Source organism: Anoplopoma fimbria, chromosome 12 (assembly GCF_027596085.1).
Source record: "Anoplopoma fimbria isolate UVic2021 breed Golden Eagle Sablefish chromosome 12, Afim_UVic_2022, whole genome shotgun sequence".
NCBI classification, from domain to species: Eukaryota; Metazoa; Chordata; class Actinopteri; order Perciformes; family Anoplopomatidae; genus Anoplopoma; species Anoplopoma fimbria.
Window position 1 is genome coordinate 18692787 of NC_072460.1, and position 17056 is coordinate 18709842.

Here is a 17056-nt window from a genome sequence, read left to right on the forward strand (position 1 = left end):
TTTTTTCGGGTCTTTATGCGAAGCTAAGCTAACCATCTTCTGTGGATCTATGTCTCTGCAAGAAAGTAAAAGTTTCCCAAAATGTCAAACTATTCGCTTAAGGTTTGCCTCCATCCTTTCATCATTTCTTCTGGCAGTTTCTGGCAGCAGCACTTAACAGAAAGTCTTTGTCATGTAACATCTTCCTGTGGTTTTAACTGGTTGAACCTCAGGCTGATGAAGGAGTGAAGAGCAGGTATGAGTAATGACTATAATAGTGGCATGCGAAGGTCAGATAACCCCTGTTGGTGTTACTGTGTTTAACATTTTGTCTGGGTTCTCTTCTTTAAGTTTTTCAGTATAAGAAGACCCGATGCATGCCTCCAACAAAAGTTAAACAAGGACTTGTCGGCCGCAAGTTGCCAGAAATTAAACTCGATGAAGGCCTTGATTACCAGAAAATGTGCTGTCAACAATTTCTTATTATGGAATGTTTTAATATTCTTTGTTCACCCAGGTAAGTAATAGTGTTCTCTATATAGATTCATTATGTTTTCCTGCAGTCATAAAACATTACAGAAAAGTTGAAACATCACACAAATACACAGACATTAAACACAACAAGAGGGCATTCACTACATGTATTTCTTTTTTAAATACCAGTAGGCAAAGTAGCCCATCCCTCCCAGCGAGCCCATGAGAAAAGAGGCCCCGAAGAAGGAGGGCGGCTTCTTTTTTACCATCCGGAAGGCGTTGGGTAGGACTGCAGACAGAAGGGTGGTGTGGATGTCGCCCAAGACCTTGCGGAAGGCGTAGCGTTTTTGCACACGCACAAAAAAGGACTGCAGGTTGGACCGGCTGCCGTCCTCCCAGTATTTCTTAGAAAGTCCTAAGAACTTGAGCCTGTGCAACAAGGCTCCGAGGCAGACGTCAGCTAGTGTAAATTCAGGTCCACATAGCCACAACTCACACTTTTGACCTGCAATGAATAAGAAAAATTCATAACTAAACATTATAGGTATAAATATTTGGAACATATTTTGGTGCCATTAAGATGGAAGATAATAAGGTATTTTTTTTAACATACCTTGATACTCTAGTTTTCTTTTCTCCAGCTCAGCCTCCACTTGATCTAGAACCATAGCTAACTCCCCCAGTATTTTCTTCAGGTAGTTCACATTATCGTGGTCCAAGATTTTTGCCTGACGATCGTTTACAAAAAGGATAAAAAATATAGATATAAAAACTTAGTTCCTGCAGGCATAGCTGGGAATTCCCTCATCATAAAGTAGAATTATTGTGATGAATATGGATTGCATTTGTCTCCAAGTACGAAGAGTGACAGCTGATTTTAAGTTCTCACTAATCAAAAATTAAACACATGTATGCACCCCAGTACTTCCATTTAAAGTGATGAAGTCCCCATGTTATTATTATTTTAAATAACTACAGCCTCAAAACCAGCCGTATATGAAACTGTACTTGCTGTTGTGTTAGACCCAATCAACATATTTGACAACAGACATTTGCAATCAGTCAAATTGCAGTTTACATCCATGTCTGTCCAATATGTCATCGCTTTATTAGTTTATCTTATCAGAGATTTGAGTAAAATTGTAATAATTAGAAAATTCATTCTTGAGGTATTGCCAACAGCTTTTTTTAATGACAGAGTGACATTTGACCACCAAATTCTAAACAGGACAATCTTGAGTCAGAGTAAACATCTGTGCAAAATTTGAAGAAATCCAACCAGGAGTTCCTGAGATCGTCACGAGAATCAAATGTACAGATGGATAACTGGAAAACATAATGCCTCCGGCCATGGCTGTCACATAACAACTACACACACACGGTGCTCGGTTCACAAAATGTGTGTTTACAATTTAAAATACATATCATTTTGCAGACTCCTTCCTCATTTTGTTAATTTGTTCTTCTTCGGCGTTTTAACTTCACACTGTTAGGAATTGTGGAGTTTGTCCTCAAGCAAAGTCTGAAGACTTATGTAAAGTGTGCAGAAAGGGCTTAAACAGCAAGAGAGCATTCAAAGACTTTGCTGATTTCCCAGGGGGACAAACCTGATTCATTAAGTACAGCTCAGGCTGATGGGAATATTGTCAGTTCTGCAGGTATTTGGTGATATTGGATAGATTAGTGCCAGTATCGGATGGCACTAGATGAAAAGCTAAGTCATCCTGAGGGGAATATGAATGATACTCATGGAGGCGCTGATGATCCATTTTATAGTTGTTGAAGTATTTCTGGTCCAAAGTGGTGGACCGACCAACCGACAGATCAGTCAACACACTTCTATTCCTCGAGCAGCATCACTAGTGTGGCTAAAGAAAATGTGCTGGCATGACATTAACTCATCTCCGTCTCATTCTTTCAAAACCTCACATTTTCCTCTCATTTCACATCAGTACGCCTGGATAGTTTCTCCAGGGAATATCAATAGTTTTTAGGTCAAAGGTTCAGTGTTACAGGATAATCCCGTTTTTTTAGCTCTTCAGTCGTGTAATAAAAAGGAAACTGCTAAAGGCTTGTGAAGTCTCCACTCGGGTACAGACTTGTAAATGTAATTATCTGTGAGGGAGTGTTAAACCTTAATAAAGACATTTGTTGAGCTTGTCTTTCACAAGATATTGAGCCGGTAAATAAACCAATAGAGCTGTGAAGATGGGATTCAGTTTAATAGGGGTTATGCCTCCCTTATAAACAACATTATTATATATAAAAGAAGACAAGTACTAGATTAATGCATTTTAAATCACATTAATGAACACATAAAACTCACCATGAGCTTCTTCTGCTTGGACAAGTACGGTTCTGTGAGCTGTGGCTCCTCATGGTCCAACTTCATCAGCTCTGTCGCAGCGTTGGCCAGATGTCCACACACACACACACACACACACACACACACACACACACACACACACACACACACACACACACACACACACACACACACACACACACACACACACTTAGTCACTAGATCTATTGACGAAACTGATATTTGAACAAAAATCTGTAAAATCCACATTGCATTTAAGAACATGTTGCTTTGGAGATCATCTATATGTGCATAAACTCAGCAGGCAAATTAGTCTTAAATTGTAGATATTCTGCTTATTCTTTGCACAGAACGGACTTTTTAGTTATCAGTATGTTTAACACTCCCAAGGAGTTATCCGACTATCCGGCTAAGTTAGTTTTGTATTGGATTGAGTCAAAAAAACACATTTGTGACACAATCTCATACACACCATCCTGCAGCCATTATTACTCACTGAGTACAAGATGTGTGTTAATCCGTCGCTGAAAATAATCCCAAACAAATGCACTCTTCAGTTTTCAAAGATGTACACCTCCTATAGAAACTAATGGGCTTGGATATTGAAGTCAAAGAGTATTGAGAGATGGACTTCTTTTGGTCTTTTCAGGGGGTTTTGTCACAAAAATAACTAATAAAAATGAAAAAAAATATATGGCCAGCCTCATTCTTTTAATGACAAAAATATTGGGCTATATATTATTAGATATTTTGAAATGTTTCAGTTTATGATTGCAAAACCCATTGTATGTATTTATTGTTACTGTGCTGTAAATATAAACAAGATGAACCCAGAGCTATTAACATATTTTTAGCCTTCAGTCAGCAACATAATATTACAATTCAGAAGTTTTAAATCTGTTTTTAATACTGGAGTGAAAAATGATTGAATTTAAAACAAACACAAGTGGATAATTACATACAAACATCACTGAGGCTTTCTATGAACTACTCCATGAACTGGCTTACCAGAGTTTCACTGGACAATAAATAGTGCTGCAGAATTTCATCTATTCCAGCTCATTTGATTTGATTTACATGCCAAGGACAATTACCTGATGGAGCACTACAGGGCCCTGATATCAGCTGTTTGGATATAAAACCTGGCATCTCTGCAATATACTGTTTTTAGGCAATTTTGGTATTGAGTAGGGTCAAATTACACCGTATGCTAATGTAACCCTGCACATAAATGCTGCCAGGAAGATGAACAGCTTTGCATACATAATGTTTTTGCTTTGGGAGCAGGCTGGTCCTGAAGTTGGAGCTGCTTCACTTCAAGCTTGTAAATATTCATAATAGTGGGTTCAGAACACAAAAATCTATTTGTATCATGTGTCAAAAATAGAAATGAACATGGAAAATACGACAAAAACTAAAATAGCATCCATTTTTTATCTTGTTGATCTACACATTCTACAAATACATTCTTAAGTAAAAGAAGTCATAAGATACTCTGTTACAAGTCAAAGTCATGTAATGATAAGAATGGAATCTCTGTATAAAAATATATTACTAACACACCTGTAAACACACATGCACATCAGAATATTAAACGTGTTTACAAATGTGTTGTGAAATGCATCAGAACACACTGTCGCATTAAATCATGATGCATAACTGCACAATATGATGTGAATCTGGCCTGAACACTGTGTGCCTTTAGGTGTTAAACACACTTGAAGGGATTCAGTTGCTAGAATTTCACTCATCTTTACACTGTTGGTCTTTTTAGGAACTTTCGTTTGGGCCGGATGAACTCTCATGAGTAAAGTTAAGCAGGAATCTGACTGATGAGAGAGGAAAGCTTAAAATATGTTTGATTTGGCTTCTCTGATTAGCATCTCAAGGAAAGCCATTTCAGATCATCAGGCAGAGGTCTTTATCGTTTTAGGAGTTGGGGATTTAAGCTTAGCCAGTCTCTTACTTTCCAAGAGTGAAAGAAGAAGATTTGAAACACTTGTATGTCTGTTCTGACCGCCGGCAGTCGGTTATCTTAGCTTAGCACCAGACTGGAAACAGGGTAAAACATTTAATGTAGCATGGCTCTAAAGCTCACCAAATCCAGTGTGTTAAAGAAGCAGATCAGAGTTTGTCGCCAAATGTTGAACTGCTCCTTTAAAGTTCTTCTTATGATATACTCCTATTGGCCAGTTTACCCCGATTTCACTTGAATCGTTTCTTTATTTCTTTTATACATCTTTTCACTGGAATTGGTTTAATCTATTTTATTACAAAATTGGGAAATTAAACTTGATTTTTCACTTTTGTGTGGCTTTGAATTTTTAACTATTATATATACACATGTTAAAAATGGTATAATAATAATAATATACACACACAGACATCCACCCTGTCTTCTTGTAATAAAGATGCTGAACTGTAAACAACCATGTCGACCCAATACGGTGAGCTGGCTTCACTTACTACGTATTTCTGCGGTGGCGTACTTTGGGATCATAGAGTCGGTGGTGAGCTCTGGATGGAGGATGCAGCCGTGTGTGTAAGCGTCCATAGGCAGGCCGTCCAGTAGCTGACGGTACTGCTGCACGCGGTCGTGGAGAGGCGAGTCTGCATCAGGAACCAGCTGTGCCACCGTTTCTGCGGGAGTGAGATACAGATGAGAAAACAGCAATACAGAGAAAATGTTTTTATGGAGCTCAGGAACTTGTCATGGCTCTCTGAAGATGACAATCACAGGCACAGAAAAAAAACACAAAGCTTCAACAAAATGTGACAACAAAACAATTAAAAAAAAGAATCCTGAGCACAGCTGCACTTTGGTATTATTCTTGGTATATTTTCATAAACTTCCCTGAACACTTGAGGTTTCTTAGCAACCATTAAGATGCTTGCTTTTACATCCCTCCAACATAACAAAATTATCCCCTCTCCCAGCATTGGTAACCTGGTAACAGACAACACTTCTAGCTCTCTGCAACACACCGGCACTCATGTTTTACAAAGTCTGACATTTAGACATTATGGAAGCAGTCTGAAAAAAACATCTGGAGACCGAAAAGAGCTTCTGAGAATCTATTTGGAGTGGAAGAGTAAACAGGTTTAAACTGAAAACACAGTTTAGCCACATGAGATAAAATTCAGGCACAATCCTGTTGAACAAAATCACAAAATGTTCAGGGAAAATGTGGCCACAGTTTGATAAAACACATGGGTTAATTATTATGCATTGATTGCACCAACCCTCTACTGGCATGCTCTGCTCTATTCATCGGCTGTTGCTCTGTTTCAAGGAATAGTTCGATATTTTGGGAAATGCTCTTATTTGCTGTCATGCCGAGAGCTAGAGTAGTAGTAGTAGTCTTTATGCTAAGCCAGGCAAACCAGCTACTGACTGCTGCTTAAACCTTAAAGGGATACTCCATCAGCTTTCATTTTTATTAAAGATGAGGAGTACTACTTAGCCTCTTAACATAGATGTGTAATGTCTTTTCTGGTTCTGGAGCAGCTTTGTCAAATTTGTATATTTAATACTGTAGGTTATGTTATACGACAAAATAAACAGAAAGATATGAGAGTGATATTGTTTTCTCCAACTCTCTGCCATAAAAACACTTTTCACACATTTTTGTACAGATGATTTCCGAAATCATATATAAAACTATTTTTAAAATTTATGGAGAGAACCAGCTTCTATATTTTGCTCAATTCTTGTACTGACTTCATGCTGCATGGCTGGGAGGGATAATGTATAACTTCATGACCTTCTGCTCAGGGTCAATATTAATGATGAAACAGGTTAGCAGAACAGAGTGAGCTTTTAAATCCTTGCAGTGTCACAGCCAGCCAAACTCAGCGACCACATAGCTGACAGTTGGCTGCCTGAGGATGTCCGTGCCTTCGGAGAAGCTTGGGGAGGGGTGGAGCTGCACCTAGCAGAGTTCCAGCATGCTGAGTAATCAGTCCCAGGACCTGCATGCTGACCTGGGCAAGCCATGCAGTGGTCCTCTAGGTGGTCTGCTGCAGCACAGAGGTGGAAATATCACATCATCAACTTTGAGCCATCTGAAGAAACATTGCAGTGTCTTGTGGACAGCGGTGCCCATTACAGAATATACATACTTTCACACTTTAAGAGCCCTCTGCTGCATCTCAACAACACAGTAAAGTGCTCTGAGTTGGCACCACGATGCTCTGTGCCGGTATGAGTGTCTCTTTTCTGAGACATCTGCACTTTCCAGGCCAGCTGCGATCAACGTTGCCAGCATTTATGAGGGATGTATACGCAGAGAAAAAGCATGTATTTAAGTTTTATCCAGCAGATTGACTTCTGTTTTTTAAACATGTGTGTTCAACAGATAAAAGAATTCCCCAGCTAAAGTGTTACATTACACTTTATTGTTGCTTTGAACTAACTTGTCCTAAAATAAATTAATGCAATGACCTGCATGCAGCACACTACCAAACAGCTAAAATGAATGTGTCTGAATAAAAACAAGACATCAAACACCAGGGTCCGTTTCTGCCTTTGATTTCTGAGCGAGCAGTTAACCAGATCTTCCGCAACGCTTCCAAGCATTACTGCTCAAGCATCTACTGGCCAACATCCCTCAGGCCTTTACTGGTTTGAGGCTCCCCGGACAATTCATAATGTCTCAACTGACAAATCTATAGGACCACCCACAGAGATACAGAGAGAACAGGATTCAGTGTATGCATCATAACGTTTGCTTACTCTTACAGCTGCATAGGCAGTGGATGAACCTGAGTCACCGCCTCACAATGCCTATTTCCGTAACAGAACATCTTTACTAATTTATTTTTCAGACTAAACATTTTAGTAATAATTAAATTTAATCATAGAATTTTTGCCACAATATTCTTCCAAGAGATCAGTCCAGTTTCATCTGATCTAATCAGAGGAGTTCACATTGCTGCACAGACATTGATTCTACAACTTACACAGTTTCACAGCACGGTGCATATTGACACACACTGTAAAAGGACGACAGATGGCCTCGAATTGATGGCTTTTAATTGTCTTTGCTCCTCCAGCTTCACAAACTGGGAGGATGCAGCCTGATATTCTCAGGAAACTGCCCCAGAAAACCCTAGATCAAATGTGTCAAAACCGGTTCGTAGTAAATTAATTAATGGCACGTTTATTTCACAAATGCACCACTAAAACTGTGGCGAACCGAGTCAAAAATGTGTGTCTATATGTTCTTAGTAATGTTTGAAACACAGAAGCAGACAGAAGCAGGCATTTCATTTTTAGCTTTCCTTCCAAGACTTGGTTAGTCTGTTTCTGGCTTTTTAATTTTTCCAGCTGACATTTGTATACCTCAATTTACATATTTAAGACCCCTTTTAAAACATGATCTCATGCTAAAAGACTGAAGCCAAAGCTGCATGTCTCGTGCAAAAAGTCAGCATTTAACCAATTGATGATCCATGTTGATAATCCACACTGGAGTGGTATCCAAATCCAATGTAAAAAATACCATTTGCTTTTTGTCGAGGGAATCAGGGCGATGCTAACTTCCAGGTTGGACTACGAAAATACGTTTATCCCGGCAGCACTCTATAGATGTGTCTGCCAAAAGCACAACACTATCTTGAATTACAAACTCCACGCTGGAGCGTTAACATCAGCCGCTAATGTTATTCTAAACTTTGATAGCATCTGAGATTTGTTCCACTTAGTAGGGAAATTCCACTCAGTGGATGTGTTAGTCGTGAACACAGCTTTTGTTTAACGTAACCTGTGACCCCACAAACTAATTTAACAGTAGTTTGCATATTATATGCTCCTTGGCCTTTGAAGTTACGCTCAGCTGCTAAAAGGTAAGATAACAATTACAGCTGATGTTGGAGCAGATAACAGTTTAATCCATCCATCCATCCATCTATCCATCTTCTGTAACCGCTTATCCAGTTAAGGGTCGCGGGGGTGCTGGAGCCGATCCCAGCTGTCAATGGGCGAAGGCAGGGTACACCCTGGACAGGTCGCCAGCCTATCACAGGGCTGACATATATAGACAGACAACCACTCACGCTCACGCTCACATTCACACCTACGGGCAATTTCAGAGTCATCAATTAACCTAAGCTGCATGTCTTTGGACTGTGGGAGGAAGCCGGAGAACCCGGAGAGAACCCACGCTGACACAGGGAGAACATGCAAACTCCACACAGAAGGTTATCTGGCCCGGGAATTGAACCCGGGCCCCTCTTGCTGTGAGGCGACAGTGCTAACCACTACACCTCCATGCAGCCCAGTTTAATCCATTCCTTACACTTTTTTTGTGTGTGTTCATCTTTGGAAAGACAACAAAAGATTGTTATGTCTAAACTCTTTGAATGCAAAACTTACTTCAGCCCCACGCACACAACTGCAGCATGTAGAGAAACCCGAAGCTTGACAGACCTGCCATGACTTGTTACACCAGAGTTGCTCAACTAGTTACTCTGTCTACGCTCTTAAAGTCGTTGTTTAAAGTGAAGGAACAGAAACAGCATCATTAGATGAATAAAGAACAATATTACTGCACCATACCTCCCACAAAGTTTTTCTCCAGGTAATCTATAATCTGATTGTAGTCACTGATGATGGTGTCGCCGTGGAGGAAAACGGGCACCTCCTCACCAAGGTTCAGCCTCATGAACCAGGGCTCCTTGTGCTCCTGCAGCGGCATGCTCACATCCCTCTCCTCGCAGACCAGACCCTTCTCATTGATGACTAGGCGTACCTGCAGTCACAAGCACATGCAGCTGATGAACAGAGAATATGAGACGGGATAAGCATTCATTGCGGCACTGTCGGCCCTTTTGTTCTAGGGAGTCAAACCAACAAAAACAAAACTGACCAGAGGAAAGAAAAGTTAGCCTATGCTCTAAACAAAACATATTGTATAATGTATCAATATACATGTGAATATCTGTATGAAGTAATATGCACAGGGTGACATTTTGACGCTTAAAGACGTAAAGACAGGAGGAAGACTGACGATCGATTTTATCTGAAGTAAAACAAAAATAAATTAAATTTTTTGGTTGTTGAATAGGAGTTATTGCAATAATACCAACTCTAAGGAGTGTAGCTTATAAATTCAGCTGTAAGTTAATGACATGATAAAACTTATGTTGGTGTTGTGTATAATAAATAACCTTATCTGAATTGTTTGTGGGGTCTGGCGAAATATTGAGATGCTTTACAGCGTGCTAACGTTCAGCAGAAACCTGCAGGGATGAAGGTTAAGACAAGGTCCACAGAGAGCTATTAGTGGGAATAAGATTAGAGAAATGAGATGACACTTGGGCTATAAAGTGCTACATTTAGCTGCTTAGAATGAACAATCAAATGGGTGTTTTGCCGAACATGGCCAGACGTGGTGTAATGAAATTATACTGAATGATTTAGTAACACAAGTACAGTAATTACAGCTCGACCGCTGGTTCAGAACAAAGGAACAAATCTATGAAGGCAGCTGCGAAGTCAAATAAGAAAAAAAGCTTTTTACAACTCTATCTTTACACAATTAATTAAGGATTTCTATATAAAACTGTGTTTCATACATTGCTAGGTGAAACCCACAACAACATAGTCACTAGCTTCAAGAGTTTGTTATATAATAATATTAGTCATCCCTTAGTAATGATGCCAAGTAGTCCAGCTGCCTGCGAACTACAGAATACACAGCTATTACTTAACCTCAGCTACATGCATGTTACTATGTTTGGTGTTAACAGTGGTGGAAAGTAATCAGTAATACTGAACTTAAGAACAATTTTTAGGTGACCATACTTGACTTGACTTCATTTTGCTTTATACTTCTAATCCACTACACTTATATGCTATAGTTACTTGTTAAAATATTAAGGCTACATAATAAAAACATATGATAAACTTATAAAGTACAACATAAGTCATACTTATAAATTAGTTGAGACGCCTTATATAAAAGCAGTGTCTAGTTCTTCTGTCATAGTTTCCTTAAAAGGGCCAGTGTGTAGGATTTAGGGGGATTTATTGGCAGAATATTGAGTATAATATTTATAACTATGTTTTCATTAGTTTATAATGACTTGACACTAATAATTGTTGTGTTATCATTAGCTTAGGAAAAAGCTATTTATATCTGCATAGGGAGAAGGTCCTCTTCCATGAAGTCCACCATGTTGCACCACCACGTTTCTACAGCAGCCCAAAACGGACAAACCGAACACTGACTTTTGAGTGGGCCTTTTGTGTTTTCACATTACCAGGGGGTAAGGATGGCTACCGAAACACAGTATTAAACAGGCACCAGTGCTAAATTATTAAAGAGATTAAAGATCTGAGTATTGATAAGCTCCAACATTGCTGGTGCTTTTTAATGGCACATTTAATGCTTAAGTGTAATTAATTATCACACTGCAGCGTACATCTCCTCCACTCCCTCTTTCGGGCTGAGCTTCTCCAACTACTCACACAAACACAAAGTAAAATACACTGGTTACTATAAGTGCAAGAAAACATTTGCAAGTAAAAAGACAATACTGCTAATACATCTGTACTTGTCCTTGAGTAGGACTTTGAATGCAGGACTTGCCGTTGCAACAGAGTATCTTTTCCATTGTTGTATAATGCTTTAACACTTTTTAAGATCTGAATACTTCCACCACTGGTTGTTAATGCAAACTCTTTAATGACTGACCAAATACTTGCTGGAGTCCTGACACACTGCCCTCTACACAGACAGAAACAAGTGAGTGTTTCACAGAAGGTGCATTGAAAGTGTAAATCTTTAACCTTCAGAGTCTTAGGTCTGCAGTGCTCTATTGATTCGTGAAGCTGGCCTCTAAATGTGCTGTTATTCAATGGGTATCGAGCTCCATCTGTCTCTCATCTTCATCATATTTGTTTTGTTCTCAAGGCATCACTCATGTGAGGTAGATGAATATACTGTATGGCCCACTTCAGGCCATTGGAGCACAGTTACAGTGGCAGGTAGTCATGAAGCATTCTAAACACAGAAAATGATAAATAAAGTGTCGTGCAGGAGAAATTCAATGGCTCAGCTTTCTTCCTCTCCTCAGGAACTCGCTGAAGCATACACAGACAATATTGTCCTCGCAGGGTTGTTGATCTATTGGAGAAGTGACTCTTTTGTCATCGTCACTTGCTGAGTGTCTCAAGACCAAAGTGTTAACTTGTAGGTTTTCTTTGTAGAAAATGAAAAAAGTGGTTTCATGTCAGTTTGACTAAAAATAACACTACCTTTCAAGGTGTTGCGGAGATACTTTGACCAATCATGTTGCAGGCATTTGTGTTGCATTTAGGCCCAAAATATTCAGTTCAATTCTGGTGGAGTGGACAACCTAGTGCTTGGCCTCTTAATCTCATAAAAGCCATCCCCTTAATGCCATTTAAAGCACACATCAGCTTGCATAACAAAACATGTCACACGCCATTGTAAAAATACATAGAATCATGAATCCAGTGCTCAAATTTGACTGAAATTCATGTCTGTTCCTAAAAATTGCATGCTAAATTGTCTGTTCATTGACAGCAAAGTCACACATAATCGTGAAGTCACTTCAGCAACTCCAGCTACTCCAGCTCCAGGACTGAGGCGATAATCATGACAGGCATTTACCCTCTGCTGAGTGACAACCGGCACAATAAGCAGCTAAGACTTCAGTGGCTGTAAACTAACAATTGTGAAGTATCGACATAAGACTGAGCATCAACTCAAGGTTGTTGGAGAGGAATATACACCATCCTTCAGTTCATAGAGAAGAGTCAGGAGGGTGCATGTATTGAGAAACTTATCCTGACAGGAATACTTCAGCAGTCCTATGGCATGGTGTGTGATAAAAGATCAAAGCACAAGCAAAGTGAAACTCACAAGGACTAATGATTATTTGAATTATTTGATCATTTACAAGAGACAGATTTTAAAAAAATCCAAGCAACCCCATTGACATTTATTACAATGCAAGTAACTAAAGATTTAGCCTCTGAACGGAGCGACACTCAATAGTGTTGTGTTTCTTAAGCTTTTGTCTAATATTTTTGTTTATTCAATATTTTTGTATTTCGTCTATGAACAAGTCAAGGGGACAGCTGGTTACAACATGTATGTAATCACCAGGGCAACAACTAACAACTATGTTTAATATCAATTAATCTAGCTATTATTTTCTCAATTAATACTTTAGTCTGTGAATTTTTTCAAATAGTACTGAAACCGTACTGAAACTCGTGAACAATTATCAAAATAGTTGCCAGTTAAATTTCTTTCAATCAACAAATTGTTGCAGCTTTACTAATCACAGCGGGACAAAGGACAGAACAATGTAGACGTTTTCAAACCGCAGAGATTACAGACAAAAAATTGGATAAATGACTCAAAAAGAGAACGATAATGCATGTTATGGATACAGATGTCACAAATCTCCAATGACGTAAATATCTGTGCTGGCAGTCGCAGTAGTTCTTTCTGCACTCACAAAGAATATGAAAAGGAAACCTCAAAACCAGCGTATTATTTTCATAAAGACTGATGATACAAATGCTAACTGAGAGATTACACCTATTTATTAGAGTTAGTGGAACAGAGACGTCACAGGGCGTAACATCAGGACTTCTGCTCTTTATCAGACCCTCTCTGTCTGGTACCATGTCCTTCAGAATCCACACCCCCAGTTTGAAACACATAACCCTGGTGACATCACAGGGGTTATTTCTTGTAGGACTTCTCCAAGCTCCTCCTGAGCCACAGAAGTCCCTACACATGATGTGTTTTCACAGGCTGTGTGGTACTACCTTTGAGCAGTGAACTGAACTTTATCTGTACGACTGATGGACTGCTCCTTTAACACACATGCTGCTGGTGAAGTAAAGCCCTGTGGATCATACAAAGGAGTACAGAGCGTAGCTTTATTCTAGTTATTTCTGCAAATGAAATGCTTTCTGAGCTTGATATTATCAAACATGGACATTTAACAGGAAAGGTACAGGCAAGTGTCTACGTTACCTAAGGTAGACTTAAAGAAGCCCTTAAAATAACAACATATGGTTTGATTCAGCTGCAGAAGGGGGAAGATGGCCTTTGGTTTGTTTTGCACATCATTTCAATCAATTATTAAGGATGTCATGTGTCAGAGCACATAGGTTGTAGCAACATTTAGCAGCCATAGGGAGACCGAATAGCTTCAACAATTGTCATGAAAAAGGTGGAAGCTGGTGAGATGTGAGTGGTGATTTAAACAGTGGTAAATCAACTGGATATATGCCACCAATCCGGCTATATGTCGAGGAGATGATCCCCATGCTGCAGCGCATTCTAAACGTCTCAAACGGGAGATCTGCCCCGCTGCAGGATCATATTCATATTCCGGGGCAATATGTGCAAGAATAAACATGCACAGAGAAAAAAACATGTTTTTATCATAACAAACAAACAGAGCTCCGTGCTGTAGCATCATCATGCAAAGGGGACGTGGAGCCACCTCCATTTTCAAGCTCTACCCTTTTTTTTTTTTTTTTTACCTTTTGGGAGGTGAAAGACTGCGTCCAGTGGTACAAAACGAGCCTGTCTTTATTGAAGGGTTTGGGCTCTGCCGTCGGTTCTTCGCACTCCTCCCCGTCTGTGATTTTGCCGTCCTCGTCCATGGCTGAGATGGGCCACCAGCTACAGTTGGTGGGGGTAACATTGTTGGAAGACGCCATGACGGAGCGTTTTGTGCGTGTGGAGGAGAGGAGTGAGGAGGGAGAGAAGAGGAGCGAGAGAGAAGAGAGAGAGAGAGAGAGAGAGAGAGAGAGAGAGAGAGAGAGAGAGAGAGAGATTTCAGCAGCTCGAGCTCAGCAGCATCATCAGTTCACGCGGCAGCAGCATCCGTCAGTTTCGGACAGCTCCGGTGCTGAAATCGGCTTCAACGACTGAAAACAAACACTGCTTTTTTTTGTGTAATCACGCAAAATCCATATGCAGATAGCTACTTACTCGAGCATGCTGCTGCACTTACGGTTCAATCAATGCGTGAGATCACATCACATGATGAGCCTCACGCACAAACATGCGCGGTGAAACCCACGGAGGAAGGTCAAGCGGCTCTCTGTAAGGACGTGGAGGCTGTGGACCGCAAAGGGCTGCAGTCAGGGTTCAATAACTTCAAGTGTAAACGTCCACACGTGCAACTGGACAAAAAACAAAAAACACAACAATAAAAAAAGTATTAAGGAAATGGCAGCAGTTATTAGCAACATGTGCCTATCGTTTCTCTGGCAAGACAGTAAACTCCTTTTATCAACACTGTCCTACTTTTCTTGAGATGTTTATGACAGCTGTCACTTCAGATTAAGACTAAAAACATATGATAACCGAATAAAATACAATGCATATTAAACGATGAACCGGTAGTTTCTAATCAGTTTTGTCTTGTGACCCCTTACAATAAAAAAAAAATGTATATAGCCTATTCTTTCCCCTTTTTTTTTCAACCAACAAAGTCCATAATAGCCTATTTAGAGCCAGGAGTAAACAACAACAAGCAATATATTATATCAAATACGTAAGCTAATTAAATAGTGGTGGAATGTTGAGTATTTCCATTTTATACTTTATAGGCTACTTCTACCCCAATACATCTCAGAGGCATGTAGTGTACTTTAAACTAAGTTTTACTCTTTTTTTTCTGACAGCTTAAATTACTTACTAAGTAAGGATTATGAAAAAATAATTTTTTTAATCAATTTTTCATAATCCTTCTACTTCTCAAGCTAAATACACTTTTTTAAAACCCCTGTTGGTTAGTAGCCTACCAGCCTCATATGGGATATATACTGTATATTCAAATATACTAGTCACCGGCGCTATTTCTACTTTTGAGATTAGGCATATTAGCTTGTATGATTTTGGATTTATACTTGTATTACATTTTTCTATCGTTCTAAAGTCTATGATGCTAAAATATCTGAGTATTTCTTCCATCACATTTCAAAAAGTTAACAGTTAACATTTTCTGAGTAGGATACGTTATATTGAACTGATAATGCTTGCTGATAGTACTTTTACCCAAGTATGATTTTGAATGCATTAATATATATATATATATACACGTATTTGTGATTGAGTGTATTTGCATTATTGTATTTGTATTTTTACTTAAGTTAAATACCTGAGTACTTCTTCCATCGCTGCATTAGTATTATATATTAAAACACCAATGAAATTATAATATCTACACTGCAGTTACCAACATTTGCCAGCAGGAGGAGTGAAGAAAGTGAAGCAGGCACACTGTACAATATGTCCTATTATGACAAATTCCCTCATTCCCACTGTTTGTAAAATTAATTAGATTGCAATGTAATAAAAAAGAAATGGATTGGATATTATTAAGTTCCAGCAAACTATAACTCTGACTACCAAAATAATGAAAATTAAAACATCCGATTTATGATACATGCTTTTGTACTTAAACAATGGTTATATTGCAGAATGTACTGTAATGATAACGTCATAGGACTACATTTATACCATAATAGACTATAATCTACATACCACGTATAGTGTGAAATATAGTTATTATAACATCAACCACAGAGACACAGGCTGTAAGTACCTATTGGAGTATTTATTATAAATCTTAGATCATATAATATATATGAGACGATATAGGTTAAGCGAAAGTTGCCAAAAGAGTCTTTCATTATATTGGTTATTTCATATCTCAATGACAATGCATATCGCGATATAGCATGTTTTCTGGTTAAATCAATAAATAGTCTACAGGTCGATGGCATAACCTCATGGTTTTGCACAGGCTTGTGTACAAAAAAATTGAAAGCACTGAGTATGTTCTCATTTAATTAAGAACTTTAGAGCAAATAATCAGATTTTCTGAGAAATTTGAGTTGGTGCTTGTGATCAATTGTGTCACAATATCTTGTTATGTGATTGAATCGCGATATTATATTTAAAGAAAATACATCATCATATTGAATTATGGCCCAGCCCTCAGAAACATCAATGGGAAATTACATAGCTATATCAGATATCTCTTTTATTAAGTCTCTGTCATGTATTTACTGCATTAACTGCAGGGGGGGGAGGACTTATGGAGGGCAGAGTCCTGAATGGGATGCACTTTAGCCCCGAGGTGGCAAGACTCTGGCATGGCTCCTTGCAGGCAGCAGCATAAGGATTGGGTTGTATTTTTGGAAGGGTGTGTGTGTGTGGATTGGTCGCCTTGTTGGGTCTGCTGAAATATTTCCAGCAGCAGCGA

The 17056-nt window shown here is 39.0% G+C and overlaps 1 protein-coding gene across 3 annotated transcripts; it reads right to left on the reverse strand.

The window, feature by feature from the left end:
- Nucleotides 1-614: 614 nt before the first annotated feature.
- Nucleotides 615-14498, reverse strand: gdap1l1 (ganglioside induced differentiation associated protein 1-like 1). Of its 3 annotated transcripts, XM_054609842.1 has the most exons (7): nucleotides 14319-14498; nucleotides 10116-10124; nucleotides 9339-9531; nucleotides 5246-5419; nucleotides 2780-2874; nucleotides 1067-1181; nucleotides 615-958 (listed from the first exon to the last, which is right to left on the reverse strand). In XM_054609842.1, the coding sequence occupies exons 1-7, from the start codon at nucleotides 14496-14498 to the stop codon at nucleotides 615-617; spliced, it is 1110 nt and encodes a 369-aa protein (XP_054465817.1). The 3 variants fall into 3 exon arrangements, with proteins under 3 accessions (XP_054465817.1, XP_054465815.1, XP_054465818.1); XM_054609840.1 differs by lacking the exon at nucleotides 10116-10124; XM_054609843.1 differs by lacking the exons at nucleotides 1067-1181; nucleotides 2780-2874; nucleotides 10116-10124.
- Between the last annotated feature and the right edge of the window lie 2558 nt (nucleotides 14499-17056).

What these genes read in the sequence shown, in the direction of transcription:
- gdap1l1 (XM_054609842.1), bottom strand. Translation starts at nt 14,498, where the DNA reads ATGGCGTCTTCCAACAATGTTACCCCCACCAACTGTAGCTGGTGGCCC. An exon ending in GGAGAAAAACTTTGTGGGAG is followed by an intron (nt 5,420 to 9,338) that starts GTATGGTGCAGT and finishes TCACTCCCGCAG; the next exon opens with AAACGGTGGCACAGCTGGTT. An exon ending in CCAAGCAGAAGAAGCTCATG is followed by an intron (nt 1,182 to 2,779) that starts GTGAGTTTTATG and finishes AACGATCGTCAG; the next exon opens with GCAAAAATCTTGGACCACGA.